The sequence below is a fragment of the Dryas octopetala genome, chromosome 4, assembly GCF_963921425.1.
Source record: "Dryas octopetala chromosome 4, drDryOcto1.1, whole genome shotgun sequence".
NCBI classification, from domain to species: Eukaryota; Viridiplantae; Streptophyta; class Magnoliopsida; order Rosales; family Rosaceae; genus Dryas; species Dryas octopetala.
In genome coordinates, this window is record NC_141369.1 from 7,572,001 (window position 1) to 7,596,411 (window position 24,411).

The 24,411-nt window shown below is 38.6% G+C and overlaps 1 protein-coding gene, 1 long non-coding RNA gene and 1 pseudogene across 17 annotated transcripts; 2 read left to right on the forward strand and 1 right to left on the reverse strand.

Annotated features, from left to right (window-relative positions):
- Positions 1–107: 107 nt before the first annotated feature.
- On the forward strand, positions 108–10,236 carry LOC147286437 (uncharacterized). 15 transcript variants are annotated; one of them, XR_015121706.1, is made up of 8 exons: positions 117–254; positions 757–858; positions 1,664–1,876; positions 1,962–2,024; positions 2,507–2,587; positions 8,803–8,861; positions 9,327–9,520; positions 9,908–10,236. It is a non-coding gene; the product is annotated as an uncharacterized LOC147286437 (long non-coding RNA). The 15 variants fall into 15 exon arrangements; XR_015121702.1 differs by having other exon boundaries at positions 119–254; positions 8,951–9,520; XR_015121698.1 differs by lacking the exon at positions 2,507–2,587 and having other exon boundaries at positions 113–254; positions 8,951–9,520.
- Positions 10,237–13,742: 3,506 nt separating this feature from the next.
- On the reverse strand, positions 13,743–15,403 carry LOC147286438 (GDSL esterase/lipase 1-like). Its single transcript, XM_086240488.1, has 5 exons — positions 15,133–15,403; positions 14,902–15,023; positions 14,452–14,679; positions 14,063–14,318; positions 13,743–13,981 (listed from the first exon to the last, which is right to left on the reverse strand). The coding sequence occupies exons 1-5, from the start codon at positions 15,401–15,403 to the stop codon at positions 13,743–13,745; spliced, it is 1,116 nt and encodes a 371-aa protein (XP_086096614.1).
- A 2,665-nt stretch (positions 15,404–18,068) lies between these two features.
- On the forward strand, positions 18,069–19,639 carry LOC147286439 (palmitoyl-monogalactosyldiacylglycerol delta-7 desaturase, chloroplastic-like; annotated as a pseudogene). The gene is made up of 5 exons (XR_015121789.1): positions 18,069–18,347; positions 18,438–18,578; positions 18,711–18,854; positions 19,132–19,238; positions 19,374–19,639. The product of XR_015121789.1 is annotated as a palmitoyl-monogalactosyldiacylglycerol delta-7 desaturase, chloroplastic-like (transcript).
- Positions 19,640–24,411: the final 4,772 nt, after the last annotated feature.

The window sequence follows — 24,411 nt, forward strand, 5'->3', positions numbered from 1 at the left end:
ATGCTTGTAGATCGAGATCGATGGGTTGAGCACTCACGAAGGCTTGTAGAGAGTGAGCGCGACAGAGAGACAGAGAGAAGTCTGAGAAGTTGCGAAGAGAGAGAGAGAGAGAGAGAGAGAGAGAGAGAGAGAGAGAGAGAGAGAGAGAGAGAGAGAGAGAGAGAGAGAGAGAGCTCGATCTGGACGACGTCGCGAGATCCAGATCGACCCAGAGAAGCCTTCCTGATACCACCATCCAGCCTTCACGATTTCAGGTATTTGATGAGATTGTTTTGTTATTTTTTCTTTTTAATTTTAAGTTTAGATTTCGGATTTAGGGTTCTAATATCTGCAGGTTGTTTGAACATGGGTGTTTTGTTTTTTGGGTGTTTCTGGAATTTGGGTGTTTTGTAGTTTGTTTGAACTCGGGTCTGTTTGAATTTGGGTGCTAGAATTCTTTGTATTTACCTGAAATATGGAACATTATGCAAAATCATTCATTTTGGGTCTGTGTTATGAATTTGGCTCTACCTGGGTTTTGTTCCTTTCACCGAGAATTTGGCTCTTCCTGATTTTGGCATTTTGGGCTGCTTATGGATCTCTGTTTGGTTTATTTGAAGTTTCTGGTATTCTGAAGTCTGAATTATGTTCCTCAGTGATGATATTAATATGGGTTACTTGTAATTTCAGATAGTCTATTTTATATGCATTCATTTGATGCTTATCTTTGTATAAAGTCTTTTGCACATAAGGTTATAATTTATATGAGCTCTGTAGTCAATTCTCACTCAGTATACATCACAACTGATGATGCCAGCTATCTCTCCGATGGCCTCATTCATAACAAGAGATGCAAAGCCGCTCATGAGAGAAAAAAGGGTACATCACACATATATATATATGTATATATAATAAGTGATTTATGTGTACGTGCATCCATATGTTTCCATGCTTTTGATTGATTAGGTGATTTGTTGGAGGATTGATATGTACATGTTCTTCGCTTGTAGTTTGATCTGCTATTAGTGGTATATACTATATATAGTATGTACATTGTACAAGTTTACAGTATGATCATACTTTCTTCTTTTTGTATTAATTTTTGTTTCTGTAATATCTCTGCTTTGATGATTTCAATCTTTCCAATCTGTTAATTCGTTCCATTGTGATTTTGTTTTCTTAATGAATTCTTTGTTAACACTTTAATTGTTACTTCTTGTATACATATATATGTGTATTAGTGTAACTTGATGGATTTTATAAGTTTATTTATTTATTTATTATGGTAGACTGTATGAGTCTTCTATGGGGACAATTCAATTCTTCTTTCTTTTTGGTTAAACAATTGTATTCTCCTTTCATTGTTTGCATTTTGCTTATTTAGAGTTTTCTTTACTCTGGCTCATGCATTTTATAAAACCTTGCAGTAGTAATTAAATACTGTAGATAACATGCTGCTCTTCAAATTAATTGATTTGCATTTACTAAACTATGCACCTTTTTAAAAACCCACTGTTAATTTGGCATCTCCAAGCTCTCTATCTTGTAGTAAAATTATTAAATTGATGCAAGAAGATGAGTTTGTTTTAGCATTGATGACAATAAATTAAAAGTTTTGCATTTAGATTGTTGCGATTTGGTAATTTTGGTTGTGAATGGATTTTAAAGAATGAAATCTCCTCAGGGAGGCCATGGACTGGGGAAGAGCATCGAGTATTCCTAGCTGGATTGAAGAAGCTTGGGAAAGGTGATTGGAGGGGAATAGCTAGAAATTTTGTGACCACCAGAACCCCAACCCAGGTTGCTAGTCATGCACAGAAGTATTTCCTCAGGCAGGCTACAAATGACGAGGAAACGAAGATCAAGCCTTTTTGACATGCACTTTAAAGACTTTTCTGTAACTCTTTCTCTCTAATCTCTCTCTGTACTATGTATATTTTAGTGTCATATAAATTACTAGTTTAGACTTGATGGACCTACAGGATCAAGGTCCTCTACACTCCCCACGATCACCAACATATAAAGCTACTGAAACTTCCTCACAGGTAAGTCCATATATTGTGTCCATATATTCTAATTTAAGGATATAAAATGTCATGTATTGTTTGAATTTTGTATAAAAGAAATACATATGTGACAGCATGTTGTAATGGTGTGGATCCAATCTTGTGTATGGGAAAAGAAATTGCTTGAGTATCATTGTTCTTTTTTTTCTTTGGTCCACTTGTGTAAATGTTTTTTCTTTCTTCCCCAGTTTCAGTGCACTAGCCATGTTAGTCTATTGGCCAATTATTAATTTATGGGTTAATTTAGACCAAAATTTTTATAAGGGTTCTACTACTGGTGTTGTACTTTATAAAATTGTCTGACTGTTTAAATCTTACTTCTTAGGTTTAATAATGGGAAAGGATAAGAATGCATGATTGGTCTATCTCATGCTCCAATCAGATTGTTTAATTTCTGGATTTGCTGTATTGGGTTTTGTTGATGCATAATTCTAATAACTGCCTTTTCTTTGGTATTACAGCTTTCCTTCTCGTTCAGACCAAAATTGTTGATTTTTTGTGGATTCAAAGATCTGCATATTCAACCCAAAAGATAAATCAAGGTGCAATCCAATATTTTTTTTGAGAAAGGGGAAACTTCATTGATTAAGGATAATTGGAAACATCTGCTGAGAGGATTGGGAGCAACCAGGGGGGTGCTTCCTCAACCCAAGTGGAGAACTCATTACAAGATAAGGCCATTTTGGCTACAGCATCAGCTGCCATGTTACAGCTACGAGGTACCCATTGACAGGAGAAGGAGATAAATAAAAGACCAAGTTCCACAGCCTCGTTGAACAGGGCAGCATCAGCCCCCAAGTAGAGCGATTGGGACACGATCTTCGCCACCGCATCCTTGGCATCAAGCTCCAGTAGAACATGCCTGAATCCCAAGTCCCAAGCAAAACGTAGTCCTTCTCTTGCTGCGATCAACTCGGTATGAGCAGGGCATATGAAGGGTTGCACCTGTAGCGCACCAGCCGCCAAAAATTGGCCATCTTCATCTCGGATTACGATCCTGACACCGCGAGCACCCGACACAGAGCATGTCGCGCCATCAACATTGACTTTCACCCAACCAGCCAGTGGGCGCCTCCATTGATGGGTCAGTGTTGGTTTCGGTGTGTTCTCCTTTCTTAAGTTGGCCTCCCTATAGTTGCGTGCGAATTCACCCATTCGCTCCACAAGCTTGAGGGGCGAGATAGCAGAGCCGTTAAAAAGAAAGTCGTTTCTGGCGTTCCATAAGCCCCAGCAAATATAAGCTGCAAGTGTCAGTTCAGTGTGGGAAAGGGTTGTAGTTAAGTAACGTAGAAAACCAGAGGAACCATCCCAAATCCACCTCCTCGAGGCACCATATATCACTGAGGATTTCCAGACATCATGTGCATAGGGGCAATCCCAGAGGGCATGTAGCAAAGTCTCAAGAGCACGCTCATATCTGGGGCAAGAGGAGTCCAGGGTCACCTTTCTCATGTATAAGGTGGCTCGGCATGGAACAAAATTGTGCATACATCTCCAGAGAAACAATTTGATTTTATTTGGGCATTGCAAGGTCCAAATTGACTTCCAAAGATTTGAGTTCACACCCGTTGAAGTAGTGGGGTTTCCAGCAATTCTATCCTTTTCAGATCGGGCAGTCTTGTACCCGCTGCGGACATTATAGAGGCCGTTCCGTTCGTAGTGCCAGAGGAGGCAGTCGTCTCTCATTTGTGTACTCAGGGGTATACTCAAAATCGCAGTGGCTTCTTCTTCCCAGAAAGATTCCCGAATGAGTTGTTCATTCCAAACACCTGGAGCTGAAAATAGTTCAGTGACAATTGTGTCCGGCGCCAATAGGGGAGGGGAACAGATTCGGAATGAGGAAGGTCTAGGGATCCATTTGTCTTGATACACGCGAACACAAAGCCCAGTACCCATCCTCCATCGTAGCCCCAGTTGAAGAAGCTCTCTGCCCCATAGGAGAGATCTCCAAATATGTGAAGCATGACTGCCCAGCTGGGCGTGGAGGAGGATTCCATTGGGGAAGTATTTGGCCTGGTAGATCCTAGCCACCAGCGAGTTGGGCGCAATGAGGAGACGCCAGCATTGCTTGGCAACCAGGGCTTGATTGAAGTCACCAATATGTCTGAATCCTAGACCACCACCATGTTTTCCACGGCATACAGCATCCCAGTTGGCCCAGTGAATTCCTTTAGCATTTTTGGCCTTGGCCCACCAGAATTTGGCGAAAATGGAATGGAGTTTTTGCCATACACCTTTAGGCATCCGAAAACAGCTCATTGAATAGGTGGGCATCGCTTGAAGGACGGCTTTGATTAAAACATCTTTCCCAGCACGTGATAGCAGTTTTTCTTTCCACCCATTAACCCGCTTCGTGACTCTGTCTAGGATTTCATGAAATAGCTGTTTCTTTCCTCTACCTGCAAAGGTTGGCAACCCCAAATATTTCTCATGGCATGCAACAATTTTAATTTGGAGGATATCACTCACCGTTGATTTCACTTCATCAATAACATTAGGACTGAAGCACACTGCTGACTTGGAAAAATTAATCATTTGCCCAGACGCCAATTCATATGCCTGGAATATTTCTTTGAGAGTGAGACTAGCTTCTCTGTTGGCATTAAGGAAAAGAATACTGTCATCAGCGAAGAAGAGGTGGGAGATCGAGGGGGCAGTGGGGGAAACGCGGACCCCCTCAATAGCCCCTCTATTCTCTGCCTCTCGCAGCAGGCCCGAAAAACCTTCAGTCACCATTAGAAACAAGTAAGGGGAAAGCAGGCAACCTTGTCTAAGACCCCGTTGTGGTGTGATGAGGCCGGTAGGCTGGCCATTCCAGAGCACAGAAAAGGAAGTAGTGGATACACAATCAAGCAGCCGAGCAACCCAGTCTACATGAAAGCCCAATTTAATCATAACTGCTTCAAGGAAACTCCATTCAACCCGATCATAGGCTTTGGCCATGTCAAGCTTAATAGCCATCCTCCCTTGAACTCCTTTTTTTGTATGTTGGAGTGAATGTGTGAGCTCAAAGGCAGTCATAACATTGTCTAGGATCATCCTACCGGGCACAAAAGCACTTTGGGATTCAGATATCACAGAGGGGAGCACATCTTTCATGCGGATTGCAAAAGCTTTGGCGACAATTTTATAGACAACAGTACACAAGCTAATCGGTCGAAACTCAGTCACTCTTTCGGGCCTTTTGGTTTTAGGAATAAGGGCAATCAACGTATGATTAAATTCTTGGACACTAGTCTCTCCATTGAGGATACTTAAGCATTTGGCAGTCACTGCATCTCCCACTATATGCCAGCAGGATTGATAAAATAGTGCCGGCATTCCATCATGCCCAGGGGCCTTGGTAGGTCCAATAAGATTTAGAGCATGTTCCACATCCGCACGTGTGAAGGGTCGGAGGAGGCGGCTGTTCATTTCCTCAGTAACTTGCTTCTCAATTAGCTCCACAACCCTCTCAAGATGACCATTGCCTGTAGAAGAGAATAGGTCCTGGAAATAATTACAAAATAAGCCTCCAATTCGATAGCCCCGAGTTTCCCAATTACCATGATGATCGAATAACCCAGTGATTTTGTTTCTAAACTGTCTTGAGTTAGCACGCTCATGAAAATAGCGGGTGTTTTTATCCCCATCCCGTAACCACTCAACCCGCGAGCGTTGGCGCCATAAGATTTCTTCTTTTTCCAATAGGGTGTCAATAGTGTGCTCCATTTGTTTTCGGCGCAGTACCTCACTAGCATCAGTTCTGCCCAGTAAGCTCGCCACCACTTTCTTCGCATTCGCCAGCTGCTTGCGAACATTGCCATAGACATTCTGGTTCCAGCGTTTGAGGGCATGAGCACAGTGCTTTATGGAGTCAGCCAAGCCATGCCTATGTATATTGTCAGCCCAAGTAGTGTCCACAACATCAAGCCATCTTGGGTCTTTGAGCCACATCTGTTCAAAATGGAAGCGCCCCGGAGTGAATCGCTGTGCCTCTCGAGGGTCGGACGTTGTAGCTTCAGTGATAATGGGGAAGTGATCCGACCCAGTAGCAACCAGATGGAGAGTAGTCACAAACGGGAAGAGTCCAAGCAGGTCTTTATTAACCAAGCAGCGGTCAAGTCTCTCTTCCACAGTCACCGTCCCTCCTTGGAGGCGAGCCCAGGTGTAGGGGTAGCCCATAGAACGCACTTCACAGAGACCTGCATCATCTATGGCTTCGCGGAAGGCCGCCATTTGGCATCTTGGTCTGTCCCTTAATCCAACCTTCTCATTTGGTGATAAGATCTCATTGAAGTCACCAGAAATGATCCATGGCCGAGTTGCCCCATGAGAAATTCTACGTAAAAGCTCCCAAGAATGCTTCCGTAGATGTGTAATGGAGTTGCCATAAAACCCCGTTAGTTGGAGATGTTCCCCTGTAGGAGAAGTTGCCCACAAATCAATATGTCCTTTCGAGAAAGAGCGCAATTTCGCCGTCCACCCCCCAGTCCAAAGAAATAATAAGCCTCCACCTAACCCGTCACGTTCCACCCAAAACGCTCCTGGCATCTTCAATTTATATTGTACTTTTTCCATTTGTAATCGTGTCATCCGTGTTTCCATGAGAAACACAAAGTCGGGCTTCTGTTCCCTCAAGATATCCTTGAGGGCTCGGAACGTCCCAGGTCGTCCTAATCCCTGGACGTTCCAGCTTAAAAGCTTCATTGTTGGTGGTGGGCCGGGGCATCTGGTCCCACCACTTCTGCATTCTGAGCCTCAGAAGCCAGTTTCCCTTTTTTTGAAGCCACACCCTTTACTTCATCTTCCTTAGTCATCTTTCTTTTTTCCCCCAGAGTGTTAACGTTCTCAAGTTCATCCGTTTCCATTCCTGTTCCCTGTTGCCTCGCTATCTTTTTCCATTTTCCTCCTCCTCTCCCACCCTTTCCCTTGCTAGCAGTGTCCAAAGGGCTTCTCTGCATCTCAGCCGCTGCCTGGGTGCCACCTCCCTGACTCCTTACTGGAGAAACTCCTGAATCAGTGCCATGAATAATCTTTTTGAACATGTCTCCCAGGTTGCGGGCTTGTTTAGTGAGCCCCTCCAGTGGGTTCCCATCCATAGAGGGAGCTGGGACACTAGAGGTACCGGTGGGAGCAATCAAGGCATTTTTGAGTGTATTGAGTGCTTGAGTTACAGGCACTGCTTGCTCTCGCAGAGGGACCTCCCCTGAGGTTGCCGTCGTTTCATTTCTTTTCTGCCGTAAGTCCTCCCCTGATATTTTTCCAGTGGCATCAAGCAAGGCTCTGCCCCCCTCCACCTCTCCCATGCGTTCCAGTCTTCCCTTCTCCTTCCTTCCCCATTCTGCAGTCCCAGTAAACTTCTTTGTCTGTTCAACCCTTATATCCGGTGGAGGGTGCGTCGGTTCGGATCGCTTGGCCCCTGAAGGATGGGGCTTTTCAATTGTCAGTCTGTCTGGTGATCTAATCTCCACGTTCTGTCGCTCCACTGCATGGTTCCCTACCCCGCCTCCCAGGTTTGTTTTCCCAGGAGTAGAGTTCAACTTTCCATTGGGTTGCTTCCTAGCTTTTCCCAATTCTCTTTCCACTGCCTCCTCCACCCTCTCTTCCACTTCCTCTGCAACCGCTTCTGGAATTCCCACATCAAGTGGTGTAAATTTGCTAGGCTCTCCCTTGGCATAGAGCCAGTCACTCCATTGTTTTGCGGGGTTTTTCTTCTGGTCATCATTGGCATAAGAGCATAGTCGAGAGTTGTGTCCGAGGCGGCCACAATCATGGCAGAAAGTCGGTAGCCGTTCGTAGCGAAATTCCGCTGTTCCCATCACGCCATCATCAAGAAGGAGTTTTTTGATGCGCGGTAGAGGTCTGGTGACATCAAGACGTACCCGAACACGGAGGAAGCGGCCAATTAGGTGTGCCTCAAAGCCACCCGCTACTTCCAGGCATTGTCCAATGCCATCCCCGATGATCTTCCCAATTTCCTCAGTCATGTAGTCAAAAGGGAGGTTAGGACATTGGATCCAGAAGTCAGCAAATTTCAGCTTCATTTGTGATGGGGCAACACTGCCATCTGGCTCCTCTAGGAGAACTAAGGCTCTATCAAAGGTCCATGGCGCCTGACGCAGGATTTGTGCTTTGTCCTCCACAAAGGTGAATGTGAATAGGAATAGGTTGGGCCCGAGATCTTTAGTCGTCACCTGCCCCAGCGAGTCCCAGAGTTTGATCATAGTTAGCTTGAAAGCAGTGCGATTGAAGGGTTTTGAAGTCAAGACTTGGGCGACTAAACTTCTCTTCAGTACTTCTTGATTGGTTTGTGATTGGGGTTTGGCAATGGTGATTGCCTCAACCTCATCCTCAGTGAGCAATAAGGACTTCGCAAGACTGGTCGTAATCTCCTCCATAGCACAAGGGAGATACAGATGAAACGCTGTTCCACCGTCGAATCTTCGTCGTCAGCTCCACCGCTGCAGGAGTTGGAAAACCCTAACCCTAGCTACGAGTACTCGAGGCGTAGGAGTCAAGGAAGGAATAGAACTCTTACTTGAGAGGGGAATCCAATATAAAGTAGTTTAATGGAATTTATATTATTTTTTATTTTTGGGTTCCTTCATAGCAGAGTTTATTTGGGTTCCTTTACTTCATGTTCTTTTATGCTTAACCTAGATATAATGTTTCTTTAGTGCTTGTCTCTGCTGCCCTTTCACCTTATATTGATCATAGATAGTTTTATATCTTTATGTTCTATAATTCTCTAACCTTGCTGACTTTTGCTACTTAGGTTCTTGCCTCTCTCCATCATGCAGTCATTCCTTATCTATCTAATCTTGTCTTGTTATGGTAAAGTTACATACTAAAGTGGTTTTATTTTATTTTTCATATCTTTTCTTTGTAACTTTGAGTCTAATTCATTGCTTGACAACATGCAGTGACTTCTTAACTAAATCATACAACATTGGTGGTGTTATCAGTGTCATGGCTCTTAGCAGCCTCTTCATCCTCATAAAAAATATGGTTTAGACTTTAGAGTACCCCAACTTTTATGAGAAACTTTATGCATTGTTGGTTCCTTTAATTTTTATGGCAAAACATTGGTCAATATCTTTTCAGGTAATGCTAATTACTACTATTGTAACAGTTTTCAGAAGCTAAAGTTGTATAGCTAGTGAGAAAACCCAGGAAATTGACATAAATTTTTTATCCTTTTAGATATGTTGTGTTCATGATAATCAATTGAATGCAACATAAAATATATTCTATGTGATAGCTAATTATAAGGCCTGATATGGATTATACAATCTACAGAGCTTACCGGCTCTGCCATGGCTGGTGCTCTTGGTGGGTTCAATACCCACGCCAGCAATATTGTTGCTGCAATCTACATAGCCACTGGCCAGGATCCTGCTCAGAATGTAGAGAGCTCTCACTGAATTAACATGATGGAAGCTGTGAACAATGGCAGGGACCTTTACATCTCAGTCAGTGTGCCTTCCATTGAGGTACAATACAACTAATTGATGCTTCTTTTGAGTGAATTTATCTCATTCTAAATTTTAAATGAGTTTTGAAGTTGATGTCAAATCCATGGCCTAGTTTTTTGGGGAATGTTATTCTTTTGCTTGTGTTTCTTGCATTTTTTCCTTTCTCATGTACACTACCTATCTCTATTGACATGCCCTTTGCAGTATATTGCACTTGCAAATCACTATATGTTTGAAATTTTCATATATTTTTATTCTTACAAGTTACAATGAATTTAGATAACAATATAGACCATTTGCTATGAAATCTTGAATATTTTAGTAATGTGATTTGGTATGAAAACTCAATTTGCTTCTTTTTAGTGCTGTGATTTTGTAATTTTGTTTGATTTTTCCAATTGTTAGGTGATCGAATTTATAAGGAAAGCAGTACACATGGGAGGAAATTGAAGTCAATGAGGTGCAGATTTCATGGGTTAATTTTGATTCAATTAGTTTGTAAAATTATTTTCCCTCATGAACTGCTATGATACAAATTAGAACAAGTGTGCACTGCCATGCCTTATATTTGTACATGTTGATGACTATATAGGCCTAGCTTAGATTTAAGGATGGGGTTAGAGATGAGGTCTCCCCCTAATTTTTGTGATATGTAGACATATTTTGGGTACTTGGAGATATTGAAATTTATGTGAATTGAGGATCTTTACTATGTAATGGATGTTGAGCATTTATCTCAAATGGGTTGGCCACTAAAAAAATATGCAATACAAGTGTAATGGTATTGAGCAATTATCTCAGTTTTCAGGATCGAAAAAATTGATATCTAAACTGGATTTACATAACAATAATTTCAAAATATACGAGATCAGTTCTTTCAATGTAAGTGATATCAATCATGCCTTCAAAATCAGTTTCATCACTCAAAATGATGTCTATTGAGTATATTTATACCAGTTTCATACTTTTAAAACATATAATTCAGATATACGATATCATTTCTTAGAATCAATAATGATATCTATGAGACTATTTATATCAGTTCCGTAATTCAGGAACATATAAGTCTGATCTAAGATATCTGTTCTTATACACAATACAGATGTCTATTGAAATAATTATACCAGTTATACGATTAAAACTCATATTATTCATTTATAAGATATCAGTTATAAATATAATACTGATATAATATATTATAAATATATCATTTATTGTGTTTTTAACCATCCGAGAAGGAAAAATATATCGCATTTAAAAAATGAACTGATGTAAAAAATGATATAGATATCAGTTCAAAACTGATATGTAAACCAATGAGAATAGATATCACGCTTTCCTATATCGAATTTTAGGGGCCTTAGATATCGGTAAATTACTGATATGTATGAGCTTTTTTGTAGTAGTGTCCCCCTAACTATCATTAGTTTCAAAATATTAGACAATCACAATATATAGGGGAGAAACTTATTGAGAGGGATCCCTTTTGACAAGAACCAAAAGGATTGTACGTGGGCCCTACCCTTAATGCTATGCAATAATCTAAACCGGTTATTTGTTAGTAAATAAATATGACCAAATTAATAAATAGACGAACACTTGTAACAATAGGTAGATTAGAGACGTACAGAAAATGTTGATGTACATTGAACATATGTTCAAGTGAACTTATCAAGTCATGAAAACCATGATGGGCTAATAGATCCAGCTTCCTCCCAACAGGATGCCTTTTCATGTAAATCTTAACATACATGAAAGTATCAATAGTACTAGTAATTTTAGCTACAAATACACTGCCTTTAATTGTAATTTCATAACATAAAATTGTGAAAAATTGTCGTCCACATAACTCAACTAGGCTAAGAACTAGGTATATTGCATAGATATTAACCTATCAATCAATATGCAGAAACCCGGCCATCAACACTCAAATTGCAGAAATCAATACCCAATTAACATTACTGCAACCACAACCAAGAAAAGAGAAGGAGAATTACCTGGAGAGAGAGAGAGAGAGAGAGAGAGAGAGAGAGAGAGAGAGAGAGAGAGAGAGAGAGAGAGAGAGAGAGAGAGAGAGAGAGAGGTGCCTATAAGTCGAAACCTAGAAAACACAAGCATAAAAAAAACCTAATCTCAATCAAAAATAGAACTAGAAATTTAACAATCTGAAAATACCTGAGAGGAATGCGAGGAAGGAATCAGAAAAAAAAAATTGAAAACCCTAACTCATTTACCTTAGATATCTCAACGCGCGTACCTGCAGTGAGCTTTTAGTATGGTTAGGGTTGAGATCGAGATCAAGAATGGATATTTGGGTTAAAGTTCAGATCGAGATGGAGAATCGATGCGCCACCGTGCATTGCCGTCGGAACAAAAGAAAGGTACTAGAAGGTTCAGCGCACCGAGAAGAGAAGGTTAGTGGTGGCACGACACCTTGCTGTCGTCGAAAACTGTGGATCACCAGAAATGAGTTTGACGCTGTTTGGGTTCGAATCGGGTCCTTGGTTGGGTGTTCAAGGAGATGGAGACCATAAGGAGAAGGGAGAGGAGGAGGTGAGCAGCCCAGTGTCGGTCCCGTCGCAGCCGCCGGCACACGGTGGCAGATCGAAGAGAGAACTCGGGGAAGAGAGAGAGAGAGAGAGAGAGAGAGAGAGAGAGAGAGAGAGAGAGAGAGAGAGAGAGAGAGAGAGAGAGAGAGAGAGAGAGAGATAGAGAGAAGGGGGGGCTGTGGGAAAGTGAAAAAATATTTCACTTTCTCAAGTCTTCTTTTAAGTTTGGTACACAAAAAAATCTTTTAAGTCTTCTGGAATTTTGCACTTCTATTTGTCTAAGTCATCAGTTATGACTTTAGTTATCAGTTTTTGAGATTATGCTGGTCAAAGGGCAGTTTTTTACACATTAGTTTTAAATCTTGGCCATATTTAATCTCATTTACATATGGGCCGAAAAATCAACTGATATCTAAATTTATATTATATCAGTTTTCATATAAACCGATAACTAACTAGTGATGTCTATCAAAGTTTTTATACTAGTGTCAATGATTCTCCAAATTTTTAAGTCTAGAATGTTTGATTTAAAAACACCATTGCCTTTCTCAAATTCACTTGATAATTATAATTTTTATATATTAAGCTAACCCTATATGTCTACTAGCTATTCACCAATTTTCAATTAATATTTGGTATTTAATCTTAATTTTTTACTTTTTTATAACCCAAATTAGAAGTTTATTGTGCCTACTTTTTTTTTTTTTTTCATATATAGCGGGTAGTAGATTATATGTATATATATTGGGTGTTTAAATGTTTACAGTATTTGGGTGTTTATATTTTGATGTTCATAATTGCTAACAATATTTTTTTGAATATATTGGAACATGTGCCATGAAATTTCAACAATCTTTTGTAATTAAGCGTAATAAAAGCCTCAAATCATATATTTCAATTAATTTCCATTATTTATCTCGAAGGGCAGAGTAGACATTGTGAATTGCTCACGTGTAAAAAAAAAAATTGAGTTTTTATCCAATGTCAAAATCAAATGGGCCGCACCTAATTTGTTATGGTTAAAATGAGACTATATCTAAAAATCTCAATAAAATATGGGGTTTACACATTGATTTTCTCGCCTATAAAATATTAGCTATATCATGGCTTTGAACTGGTCTTCCTCTAGTTGTATGCAGACTGTGAATCTGGACCACATGTAGAGTATGCAACTTGTTTCCAAGCCTAAAATACGAATACACATGATGTACTAAGTGTTAAGAAGGATAATTTATAAGGCAGATCACATACAAATCCTTGATGAGTTTCAGCTAGAGCACCAGCTCCAGCAGATGCAAAGTTCACCCCATAAGTATAGTTGTTGAACCCAGGTTGTAGATATGGTGGTATAAATGGCAACTTTGCATACTCAGCTGCAGCATTAATGCAAATTTGATAGATAGTATCATCATTAATCCATAGTGTTGTAGAAAGTAACAAACATTATTTACAGCATCTTATACCTTCCAATGAAATCTGGTATTATAGACGGCCCTCGGAAGCTCTAGGTAATTATTGTTTCCAGCATCAAATACATAGTGTAGCTAATTCAAATCAAACACATCTATTTAATATGTGAATACTTGCATACAAAGATGTTATACCAAAGTTTAAAGCTTAATTTACTGTGAAACAGAAAATGAGTCTGCAACATGCTTAATTGTTTATGAAACTAAGAAATCCACATTTTTCTAAACTTCAAATAGCTCTTTGAGATTCATGTGAGACCCTGGGACATTGCGAGTATCACTCCACCACAACTCGGCCACTTGCTGGTAAACCCTTTCGGTTGGGTGGCCAGAGTCGAAAAACACATATTCGGTAACATTGTGACATAATTCATACTCTGTCACACCTCTCTTCCCTCCACAGCTCATAATTCCTCTGTATGGACCAGAGCCACAGCATGCAGCCTTTCCTTCCTTGAACCCTTTACAACATCATAATAACAAGAAGGAAAATTAAAAACAAACAAGAGAAACTAAAACTAAAAGGAGAGGGTTATATGTACCATATTTTGATGGATGGTTAATTCTTTTAGTTAGGTAATTGTAGAAATTTGCATTTGAATATTTGAATCCTTGGAGATGACTCTGCAGTTTTCGGAGGGATTTAGCAAGTAGTCTATTGTGTAGTTTCACTGGTGCTGTAAGTTCTTCGACACAGGTACCAATGTTTCCTGGTTTGAGTACTCTAGAGCCTGGTGAACAATTAATAGGCCCCAGGCTAAAAACCCCAAATTTCCTTCCTCCTATCTTGTATATTTCCTGACACACATCAATTTGTATATGAAGTAATTCATCCACAAATTTCTTTTCAAATTCATAATCATAAAAGCAAATTGTATATGGACTGTGACAAACTAGAAACAAGTTTTAAGAAGTTTCATGTGAGTATTACTTTGATCACATTTGTGATGTTGCCAATCACCATGCCAACATGTTCATGTGAGTGGGACAGAAACAAACTGGAATTTCTTGCGAAAAAGGTATAATGATCATTGCTGCCTATGCTAATTAAGTAAATGGACTTTGACAGCAACTCATAGGCTTCTTTATCACCAACTTTGCATCTCAACTGCTTCTCCACATTCTTGAAATTCCTTAGTTGAGTTTTAAGGTCTATAACCTGAAAAACAAGAAATCAACCATGCTGATAAAGAGAAGATATATAATTGGCCGGAAACATGCCCTTGTCAAATTGTAAATATTGGATCATTGTTATGTTGCGAGATTGTCTGGTAAGAGAACATTATCCGATAGGCAATGCATATAAACAGTACAACTTGCTCTGAAGCCTAAATTAATACATATTCAGATGGTGTAACTATAAAGAAGGCAGATCACATACAAATCCTTGATAAGTTTCAGGTAGAGCACCAGCCCCAGCAGATGCAAAATTCACCCCATAAACATAGTTGTCGAACCCTGGTTGTAAATATGGTGGTATAGATGGCAACTTTGCATACTCAGCTGCCGCAATTAATAAGGGAAATTCAACAATAAATTGTGTCATATACCATCCCTAATGTTAAAGAAATGTATTACAATATTATTTACATGAAGAAGGTCTTATTCTTACCAATGAAATCTGGGATTAGACGACCATTGGAAGGTCTACCAGTCGAGTGATTGAAGAAGGTTTGACCATATGGCCAGAAATTTGCCTGGAACCTAGTGGTAGTATTTATGTAGTTATTATTTCCAGCATCAAACAGTGAATCACCAAATATGAACAATCCAGGCCTGCATTTTGTATCAAGCCCCGAATGGCCATGGCAGCTACTTGGAATAAGAACAAGGCCTGCACAAAAAGCTGCCAGCATATAAACTTTAAACCTTAAAGTTCCCATTATTCCAGTACCTTAGCTCTGGTTTACTACTACTTTGTTTATATTTATTATATTCTCCTCTGTTTCTATTCTGTTTATAGGTGTTTGTGATTCACTTTGAGTACAAACATGACAACAACATTTTGAAATATGTATCCATACATTTGACTGTTCGAGAGGTTGGTTGTGGAATTGAACTGGTCATCAAAAATCCAATGGTACCTACTACCTGGCATATTCTCTTCACATATGGTACCTACTACCTGGCATATTCTCTTCACATACATAAATTAATTACTGAAAGCAATATTGAAGGACAAACCAGCATGCGATGTGAAATATTATAACCTTCTCTTTTTCTGATAGGACCAAATAGTATAACCTTTAGTTTGAGAGAAGAGTTGGGGTTAAATTTTTAAGTCACATATTGTTGTTAAGGGTACCGTGGCCTTCGCCTTAATTACAAGGTTTATTCTTTTCTTTTACAGAATATACAGGAAACACATACTATTTTAAGATGGGAATACTTAAATAAAAGTTTGAAGGCATTTCCAGCTACCATCCTGTCCAAAATTGAAGCCACCGGCAGCCAGCTAGCTACTTTCTCATTCAAGATTTCAAGGCATGGTACTTCCCCTATATTACAAGCACAAACCTTGTTCATTCATTTGCAACTACATATCACAGTGAGAGACACACAGAAGACTAAAATGCAATTACACCTTAATTTAAAAACAATTACACCTTCACTAAAACAATTACACATTCACTAAAACAATTACATCTTTACTGAATTCTGTTTCACTAAAAAGAACACAGCAACCTTATAAAAAAAAAAAACAACAGTACAACAAGCCATCGAGATGAGAAGAGTAGCAACCACAGCAAGCCATCGATATGAGTCTATCAAACAACTATAGACTAAATTCAGTTTCAGTTTGAATTAAATTTCAGTGTATTCAGTTTCATTGCATTCATTAAATTCAAATTCAGTTCACTGAATGCACTGAAACTGAATTCAGTGAAATTGAATTTAGTGAAACTGAAACCCTAGACAACATCGTCCGATCACCTCACGCGTGACAAATACACGACAGTCGCCACTGCCTCGATCTGTTTCTACCTGCAAATTTGATTCATCATATTTCAGAACCATAATTTTATTCAAAATTCATTTAAAACTCATGTTTCACGAACTAAAACTGTTTTACGAACTGAAACTGTTTCACGAACTGAAACTGTTTCACGAACTGAAACTGTTTCATCAATAAATAAAGTAAATTTGCATATACTTATAAATCAATTAAAAAACCCACATTTCTATCCGATTAACAACAAATTCAACTAAAACAGATTCACAAATTATACATTTCACAAACAGATCACAAATCAATTTCAAATTAGGATTTTCAAATTAGGGCTTTTGAACCAAACCGTCTGCAAATAGCTCACCAATTCAAAGGAAACAAAAGAATTCAAACGAACCAAACCGTCTGCAAATAGCTCATTTTATCCTAAGTAATAAAATGGGGTTTTTTGATTAATCAACAATTGGACCAATCTAAACACACATAAGTGACGAGCACAACGAGGAGAAAAAGATGGATACCTGATACGACGGAAATGGTTGCCGGAACACAGAGATCTCCGGCGAGGTTGTCGCTGGCTTCTCTCCTTAGAAACGAAGGCGATACGGGTTGGGTTGGAGTTCTGATAGCACCAGCGCACTCAGGACGACGAGAGGAAGCCATCCCTAGCAGTTCGACAGCTCGTCCTCGCCGGAATCGGCGGATCGCCGGTGATTGAACTCGGGTCTGCTTAGACCCAATCCGACATAGAAGTTTGGTTTCACGGCATGTGGAGGGCAGGAGGAGGAAGAAGGAGGAATGGCGGTTGTTCTGAGACTAGTCTCACCGGCAACCGTCACCGGACGACGAAGAACGCGTCGGCACAGCCGCGCGAGGAGAGAGAGAGAATGCTGAGGAGAAATAAAGATCGAATGTGAGAGAGAGAGAGAGATATGGCTGGGTATTAATTGTCTGGGGATATAATTGGAATATTAGAAAAATTGAGGGTCAAACCTGGTTGAGTATTAGTTGACTAGGGGGTTTTGGGAGAGATTAAGTGACTAACAGGGGGTTGTGAAATAGTTTTATTAAGGGTGGAGGTTTATAAATAACCAAGCTCAAACTTGGGGGTTTTAAATAGTTTACTAATATTTTTTTGAATATATTGGAACATGTGCCATGAAATTTCAACAATCTTTTGTAGTTAAGCGTAATAAAAGCCTCAAATCATATATTTCAATTAATTTCCATTATTTATCTCGAAGGGCAGAGTAGACATTGTGAATTGCTCACGTGTAAAAAAAAAAAATTGAGTTTTTATCCAATGTCAAAATCAAATGGGCCGCACCTAATTTGTTATGGTTAAAATGAGACTATATCTAAAAATCTCAATAAAATATGGGGTTTACACATTGATTTTCTCGCCTATAAAATATTAGCTATATCATGACTTCGAAGGCATTTCCAGCTACCATCCTGTCCAAAATTGAAGCCACCGGCAGCCAGCTAGCTACTTCCCCTATATTACAAGCACAAACCTTGTTCATTCATTTGCAACTACATATCACAGTGAGAGACACACAGAAGAACTGAAGCAACATATAGTACGTTGAGCCGCAATGTTAGATTGGATGGTGAAGAGTCGTGTGGGGTTTTTAGGGACGCAGTGGAACGGTGTGGATATAAGCAGTTTCATTATCCTTTTGGGTTTGCACTGCGCCTGTCTTTTAGCGCCATTTCACTTCAACTGGTCTGCATTCTGGTTGGCTTTTGCACTCTATGTTGTCACAGGTGTGGGTGTAACCCTAGGCTACCATCGGACTCTCGCGCACCGGAGTCTTACGCTTCCTAGATGGCTTGAGTACTTTTTCGTCTATTGCGCAGTTCTCTCACTTCAGGTAATTAAGGTTTAAGGTTTAATTTTTATATGATGAGGGCAGATCCGTGACATCCTACTTTATATAATAAGTAAAATGATTTATGTGTAGGGAAGTCCAATTGAATGGGTGAGCACACACAGGACCCATCATCAGTTTACCGACACATGGAAAGACCCTCATAGCCCTATCAAGGGATTCTGGTTTAGTCATATTGGTTGGATCATAGATTATCGTTCTCGATTTGTAAGTGTAAGTATATTTATATTCAAAACTCGATCTCTTTAGCTAGCTTCTTCATCCACATGTCTGAGTCCCCAAACTCATGACATTCTAGTAGTGTTTTAATTTGTTGATCAAACTTTTACATTTGAAATTTTGTAGTATGAAGGAAGACTAACGAACGTTGGAGACATAAAAGAGCAACCCTACTACAGGTTTCTTCATATTACTTACCCTCTTCACTCAGTTGCTCTTGGAGTTCTACTATATGTCGCAGGAGGGCTTCCCTTCTTGGTTTGGGGACTGGTAATTAAAATTGCTCTTGATGATATCTCGATATATGTTAACGTACGTTTACTTAATTGAGGGCCTTGAGGCAGAAGATATATATAATTAATTAGTCATGGTGCCATTGCCATTTGAGTTTTGTATATCACCATCATTCTTGTGTTAACTCAGTCAAATTATTCTTCTTCGTACAAGACTCAATTAATTACTGGGATACATATATATTAATTTCTCAAATTAATGGTCGTCTGTTTTAATTTCCTTCTTACTACAATTAATATAATTAGTTTTGCAGGCTGTGAGGATAGTATTTTTTTACCACATTACTTTGTCAATAAATTCGATTTGCCACATATGGGGACAGCGAGTATGGGACACCGGTGATTTGTCTAAAAATAACTGGTACAGTATACCTATATAGCTTCTATGCACTCTATCTAAATATTTATAACTTTATGAATGAAACTTTTTATTTTTCTAAGTTGCATGGGTAATAATACGTAAATATATAATGAGATAATAGTTTTACTTGTTTAGGTTGTTTGGATTGTTGGCACATGGAGAAGGTTGGCACAATAACCACCATGCTTTTGAGTATTCAGCTAGACAAGGTTTGGAGTGGTGGCAGATTGATATTACTTGGTATTTAATAAGATTTTTTCAAGCTCTTGGTTTGGCAACTAATGTGAAAGTCCCAACTGAAAGTCAGAAGAAAAGAAAAGCTTTGTTCAAACAAAACCAGCGAAGAAAAACTTGAAACAGATCAAGTCAACATGGAAACCTTTAAACATGCAACCGCGTAATGAAACTCAAAGTTAAGCTAATATGTAGTGTTTTAAGCTAGATAGCTTTCCTTTAATTCCTTTTGTCCAAGAGAGTGTAACCTTGGTACTCATACATGCATTAGCTTGTTTTATCGTATGTGCTGAGGTATTATTTTTTTTTTCTGGTTAGAGGAGGGTCGATCTGTCTAGGTTAATGGATTGTATTGCTAAGGATCTTCATGTAACTCATTTGCATGTTTATTTAAATAAATTATTTGTTTCTCAAAAAAAAAAAAAAATAATTTTGGCCCCTGTGTTTTACTCAGAAAACATATTTAGTCCATATGGTTTCAAAACTCCGCATTTGTTATTACTTGTGTTTTATATTGTTTGGAATTGTAGGACATTTTGTAACCAACGAGAAAATTTGTTTGAACTCATGATCAGTTTTACTCAAAAATGACAAAAAATCATTTATGTAACCTTCAATTTGATTTTCAAACAAAATTGAAAATTTGAATATATTTATTAAAATTGTCCTTATATATATATATATTGCAATTAACATAAAACACATAGACCAAATTTAGAGTTTTGAAACCATAATGACTAAATATGTTTTTGAGGTAAAAAAACAATAACAAAAAATGCTTTTTCCCTTAATGTTCTGTGTATTCTCGTTGTGTTTTGAGATAACTTGACTTGTTTGGTAGTGCTTTTAGAAGACTTAAAAGCACTTTGAAATAGTCAAAAGCGCTTTTTCTTACATTTGGTAAAAACAATTGAAAGTGTTTTTGGATTGTAAAAGCACTTGAAAGCGCTTCCAATTAAGTACGTACATTTACAAATCTCAAAGTTCCCACGCAAATCAGATCCAAATCCCTGCGAAGAGCAAAAAAAATAAACACAAGAAATTAGTCTCCAAACCCACAAAAAGTCAGTTTGCAAAATGAAACCAAACTAAGTAAAAAAAAAAAAATCTTCAAAATCCCAAATCAATCTCACCAAATCTCAAAGCCCCACGCAGATCAGATCCAAAGCCTAAATCAAAAGCATTAAAATTTTATAAATATTGAATTTTTATGAATTTAAAATAGTCACAACTGAATAGCAAACCGATTTGTGACCTAATTCAAAATATCTTTAGTACCTAAACTAAAAAAAATTAGTATCTTGTTGTTTTGCTGAAAAACTATAGATATTTGATATTTAATCCTAATTTTTTATTTTTTTTATTTTTTTGCTTAAAAAAAATGGTCAAGTAAACACTGTAAACTTTGATAACTTTTCTCCCTTCGACCAACCATTAAGTATATAGTAATTAATGCCCTTCATTTAAATAGATTATAGAATTTTGATAATAGGGCCTGCAGACCCTTGAAAAGGGGATAGGGATGGCCATACAATTATTGGGACATATAGTACGTTTTATATATGTTATCATATTCCACGTAAACAATATATATGTGGATGACTCGTATGCCAGAATTTCTAGAGAGATCCAACATAACACATGCTTCGTATATATATAAGCAAATTCAGTTATAATAGTGTAATTGTCATATTAATCCAATTTAGGAGTAATGTTTAATCTGACACTACTACAATACCTATCAAAGCCAACTAATATCATAAACTAATGTTTAAGTTAGTTTGTGTTATTCTCCAAACAGTGCACTATTTACTGTGGCTGACATGAGCCACCTAATTCCACTAAAACATAGTTACAACAGTTATAACTAAAATGAAAAATGGTTTCTGTGAGGGTTAAAGTTGTAAATATGTCATTATTTTGGCTATTGATATGTTGTGCCAACTAATATCCATCCGTTGGTGAATTGGTAGCCTTATGTTTTCTGACAACTCTCTCCTTCCTCACCATTGTTTTCAGACCGATCCCCCTTTTGCTTCCCTGTTAAACAACCAAATTTCATTCCAATACATGGTTAGTGAGAAGATAAATCCATAGCAACTTATGCTACCACCAATATGAGCTGCCGCCCACCTTGTAACTGATGAAGGAATTAACTAATTGCAGGCATCTGGCAGCGTGGGTTTGATTGGCAACTATTTCATGGGTAAGGTTTGTTAATGGCATCAACAGATGATTATTGGTTCCTAAACTAGTTGCTTACTGTGTGTAGCTCTATCATACCAGAAACTTTATCTTTTCACAACTGATGGAATTTATGGATTGTAAATTGGTTGTTTTCAGCAATTCCTCATACTATCTGGGAGGGTAACTGTGTTCGGTGCAATATAACCAAGGAACACTGCTTTCTCTGACTTGCCCAGTTTTTCCCCAAACTCTATTGTCATTATGCTTTTATTTAATTATTGACCTGTGAAATTTGTTTTTGGCTGAAAATTGTTTGTGGCTGAAATTTTTTTTTATGTGAAAACAAATATTGTAGTAAGTTAGATTGAATTACATTTTATAAAAATTCAAAAATATTGGTGTTTCAGAAAACTAGGATTGAGGACCGGTCCTCACTCTTGAGGACCGGACCTCCAGTAAACTCGTGTTTGTGTTTAAGGTTTGAGGACCGGACCTCACTAGTTGAGAACCGGACCTCCAGTAACTCGCTCTGAATTTCTTGGCTTAAGAACCGGTTCTCTCCTTTGAGGACCGGACCTCCAGTACGTTGCATTGAAATTTATGGACAAATCACTTATAATTTTTTTTGTCCTAACACTCAAACACACCTGATATGTTTTTTTTCCTACTTAAATTTTTTCTCTCTCCTAACTCTCACATTTCTCTCTTCTCGATCTAGCTCTGTCTGTGGTCTCTCTCTTCCCTCTCCCAGCACCGATCATCTTCTCCGGCGAGAACTCTCTCGTCCGGCAGCCGATGGCGACAGGACCACTCCCAAAATCTTCCTCTCTCCCTCCTCTCTCTCATCATCACAGCATATATGAGTCAAGTCAAAGACGTACTCTCACTCTCAGCTCTCACTTAGTCACTCGCGAGTCGCGATCTCCCATTTCCAGAAACACCCAGCTAGTACCCAGTCGCGATCTCTCTCGATCTCACTCTCGAACTCTCGATCTTGCCTTTATCCCAGTCTCGAGACCACCCACACCCACACCCACGAGGCTCGATCTCACTCTCGATATCATCTCTCACTCTCATCTCTCCCAAAATCAAAAGGTATGTCTCATCTCTGAAATTTCAAATTAGGGATTTAGGGTTAGGGTTTTGATTTGGGGATTCAATGACTCACGGGTTAGGGGTTTGATTTAGGGTCTTCAATTACTGATTTTAGCTTATTCATTTATCTATATTTCTGATTGGTGGCTTAGCTTACTGTCTCTGAAATTTTGGGAGTTAGGATTTTTTTTATATTTGGGAATTGGGGTTTTGTGACTTTGTCAATGATGGGTTATGGTTTGGGTAGGCGTTTTGTTCTTAATTAATATCTTTTTACGAAATTGGATTATTCTACCCCTCTAAATCTTGATCTTATAGCAAACAAAATTTCGATCAAAAGCATGTTCATAAATGTGTGTGAACACAATGAGATGTTGATATATGCCCCAATCATGAATGTAAACAAATACTTATGTGGTGTGTATGCATATGGTTTCCACTAGGGTCTTATATTTGTAGGGGATAGCACTGATGGAAACAGAGCTTTGCTCCCCGAATGCTCAGTCAAGTAAGTTTTCTTGCATATTAATGCAGACCTGGCTTAGTTATTCTCTAATTAATTGCTTGCCTTAGATATTGGCAGCCACTGGCTTTAGATGTACATGTAATTTTCTTACATTTTTTTTAGTTAATCTATTTGACAAATTTGGTTATTTGATCCACTAAATATATTATGCTTACACTTCAATGCATTTATTTGCAGTACTTTGCTGTTAGGCAAGGCTAGTTACAAAGTTGTGAAAGACAACACTAATTGGCTTTCTAAAGCATACTATGGGAATTAGATGTTTATGGTTTACTGTTGTGTGGCATGTGAGGTAATTGTAACATGGTTTGTTTATCAACCTATTGCTTATATTTTCAATAGGTGTAGTTCCTGCTCTTAACTTGATTTGATTGTTTACTACATAGGTGCTTTATATAATCTATTTCTTAGCAGAGTGTTCCCAACCACAGCTTCAATGACCACTTCCAGTTTGTGATGCTCATAACCCCTCTGCTGCAAATATGTCCTATCGCGCGTGGTGGTTTTCTGAATGCTTCCTCCTCTCCAAATGAAGGCACAAGTCAGCACGGAAGGCTGTCAGCTGCTAGTGGGGGGAACTTTGCCTCTCGGAAGTGAAATGGTTGGTGATACTGCCAGAGAGGTGTGTGATAGCTAGACTTCAATATATCTGCTGCAGCACTTTTGTTTCTGAAACTTATTTTGGATAGTAACACTTGCTAATATATATTAGCTTGTTGGCCAAATATATAATACCAAGTGTACTTCTTTTAGGCATCCTAGCGTATGGTTGGTCAAGTCTGCTGTGTTGCTTTCATCAGGGATGAAACTTGCATTTTCAGGTTGTAATTAATGGTTGGTGTATGCAGACTTTTTAAGTAGTTGTTCATATTAGAGAAATGCTTTAGAGATAGTATTTGCAGCAGCAATGTTTGTAATTCCTCTGGCACTCATCAATATGAATATATGTTTTTCCTTATGTTTGGAAAACAAGTTTCATTTGATTAGCTTCCCATTTGTTCTTTTTGGAATGTATGTTCTATGATGATTTTATTAGCCACAAAATCAATTCAGCAAATACAATAGTTTCAATGCAGCTTATTCAAGTAATGAATCCACTGTTTGTCATTAGTGTAACCATTTAATCAACCA

Coding starts and splice junctions, on each gene's coding strand:
- LOC147286438 (XM_086240488.1), bottom strand. CDS start 15,403: ATGGGAACTTTAAGGTTTAAAGTTTATATGCTGGCAGCTTTTTGTGCA. Junction 15,024..15,132: donor TCTAATCCCAGATTTCATTG/GTAAGAATAAGA, acceptor TAATTGCGGCAG/CTGAGTATGCAAAGTTGCCA. Junction 14,319..14,451: donor ACATCACAAATGTGATCAAA/GTAATACTCACA, acceptor GATGTGTGTCAG/GAAATATACAAGATAGGAGG.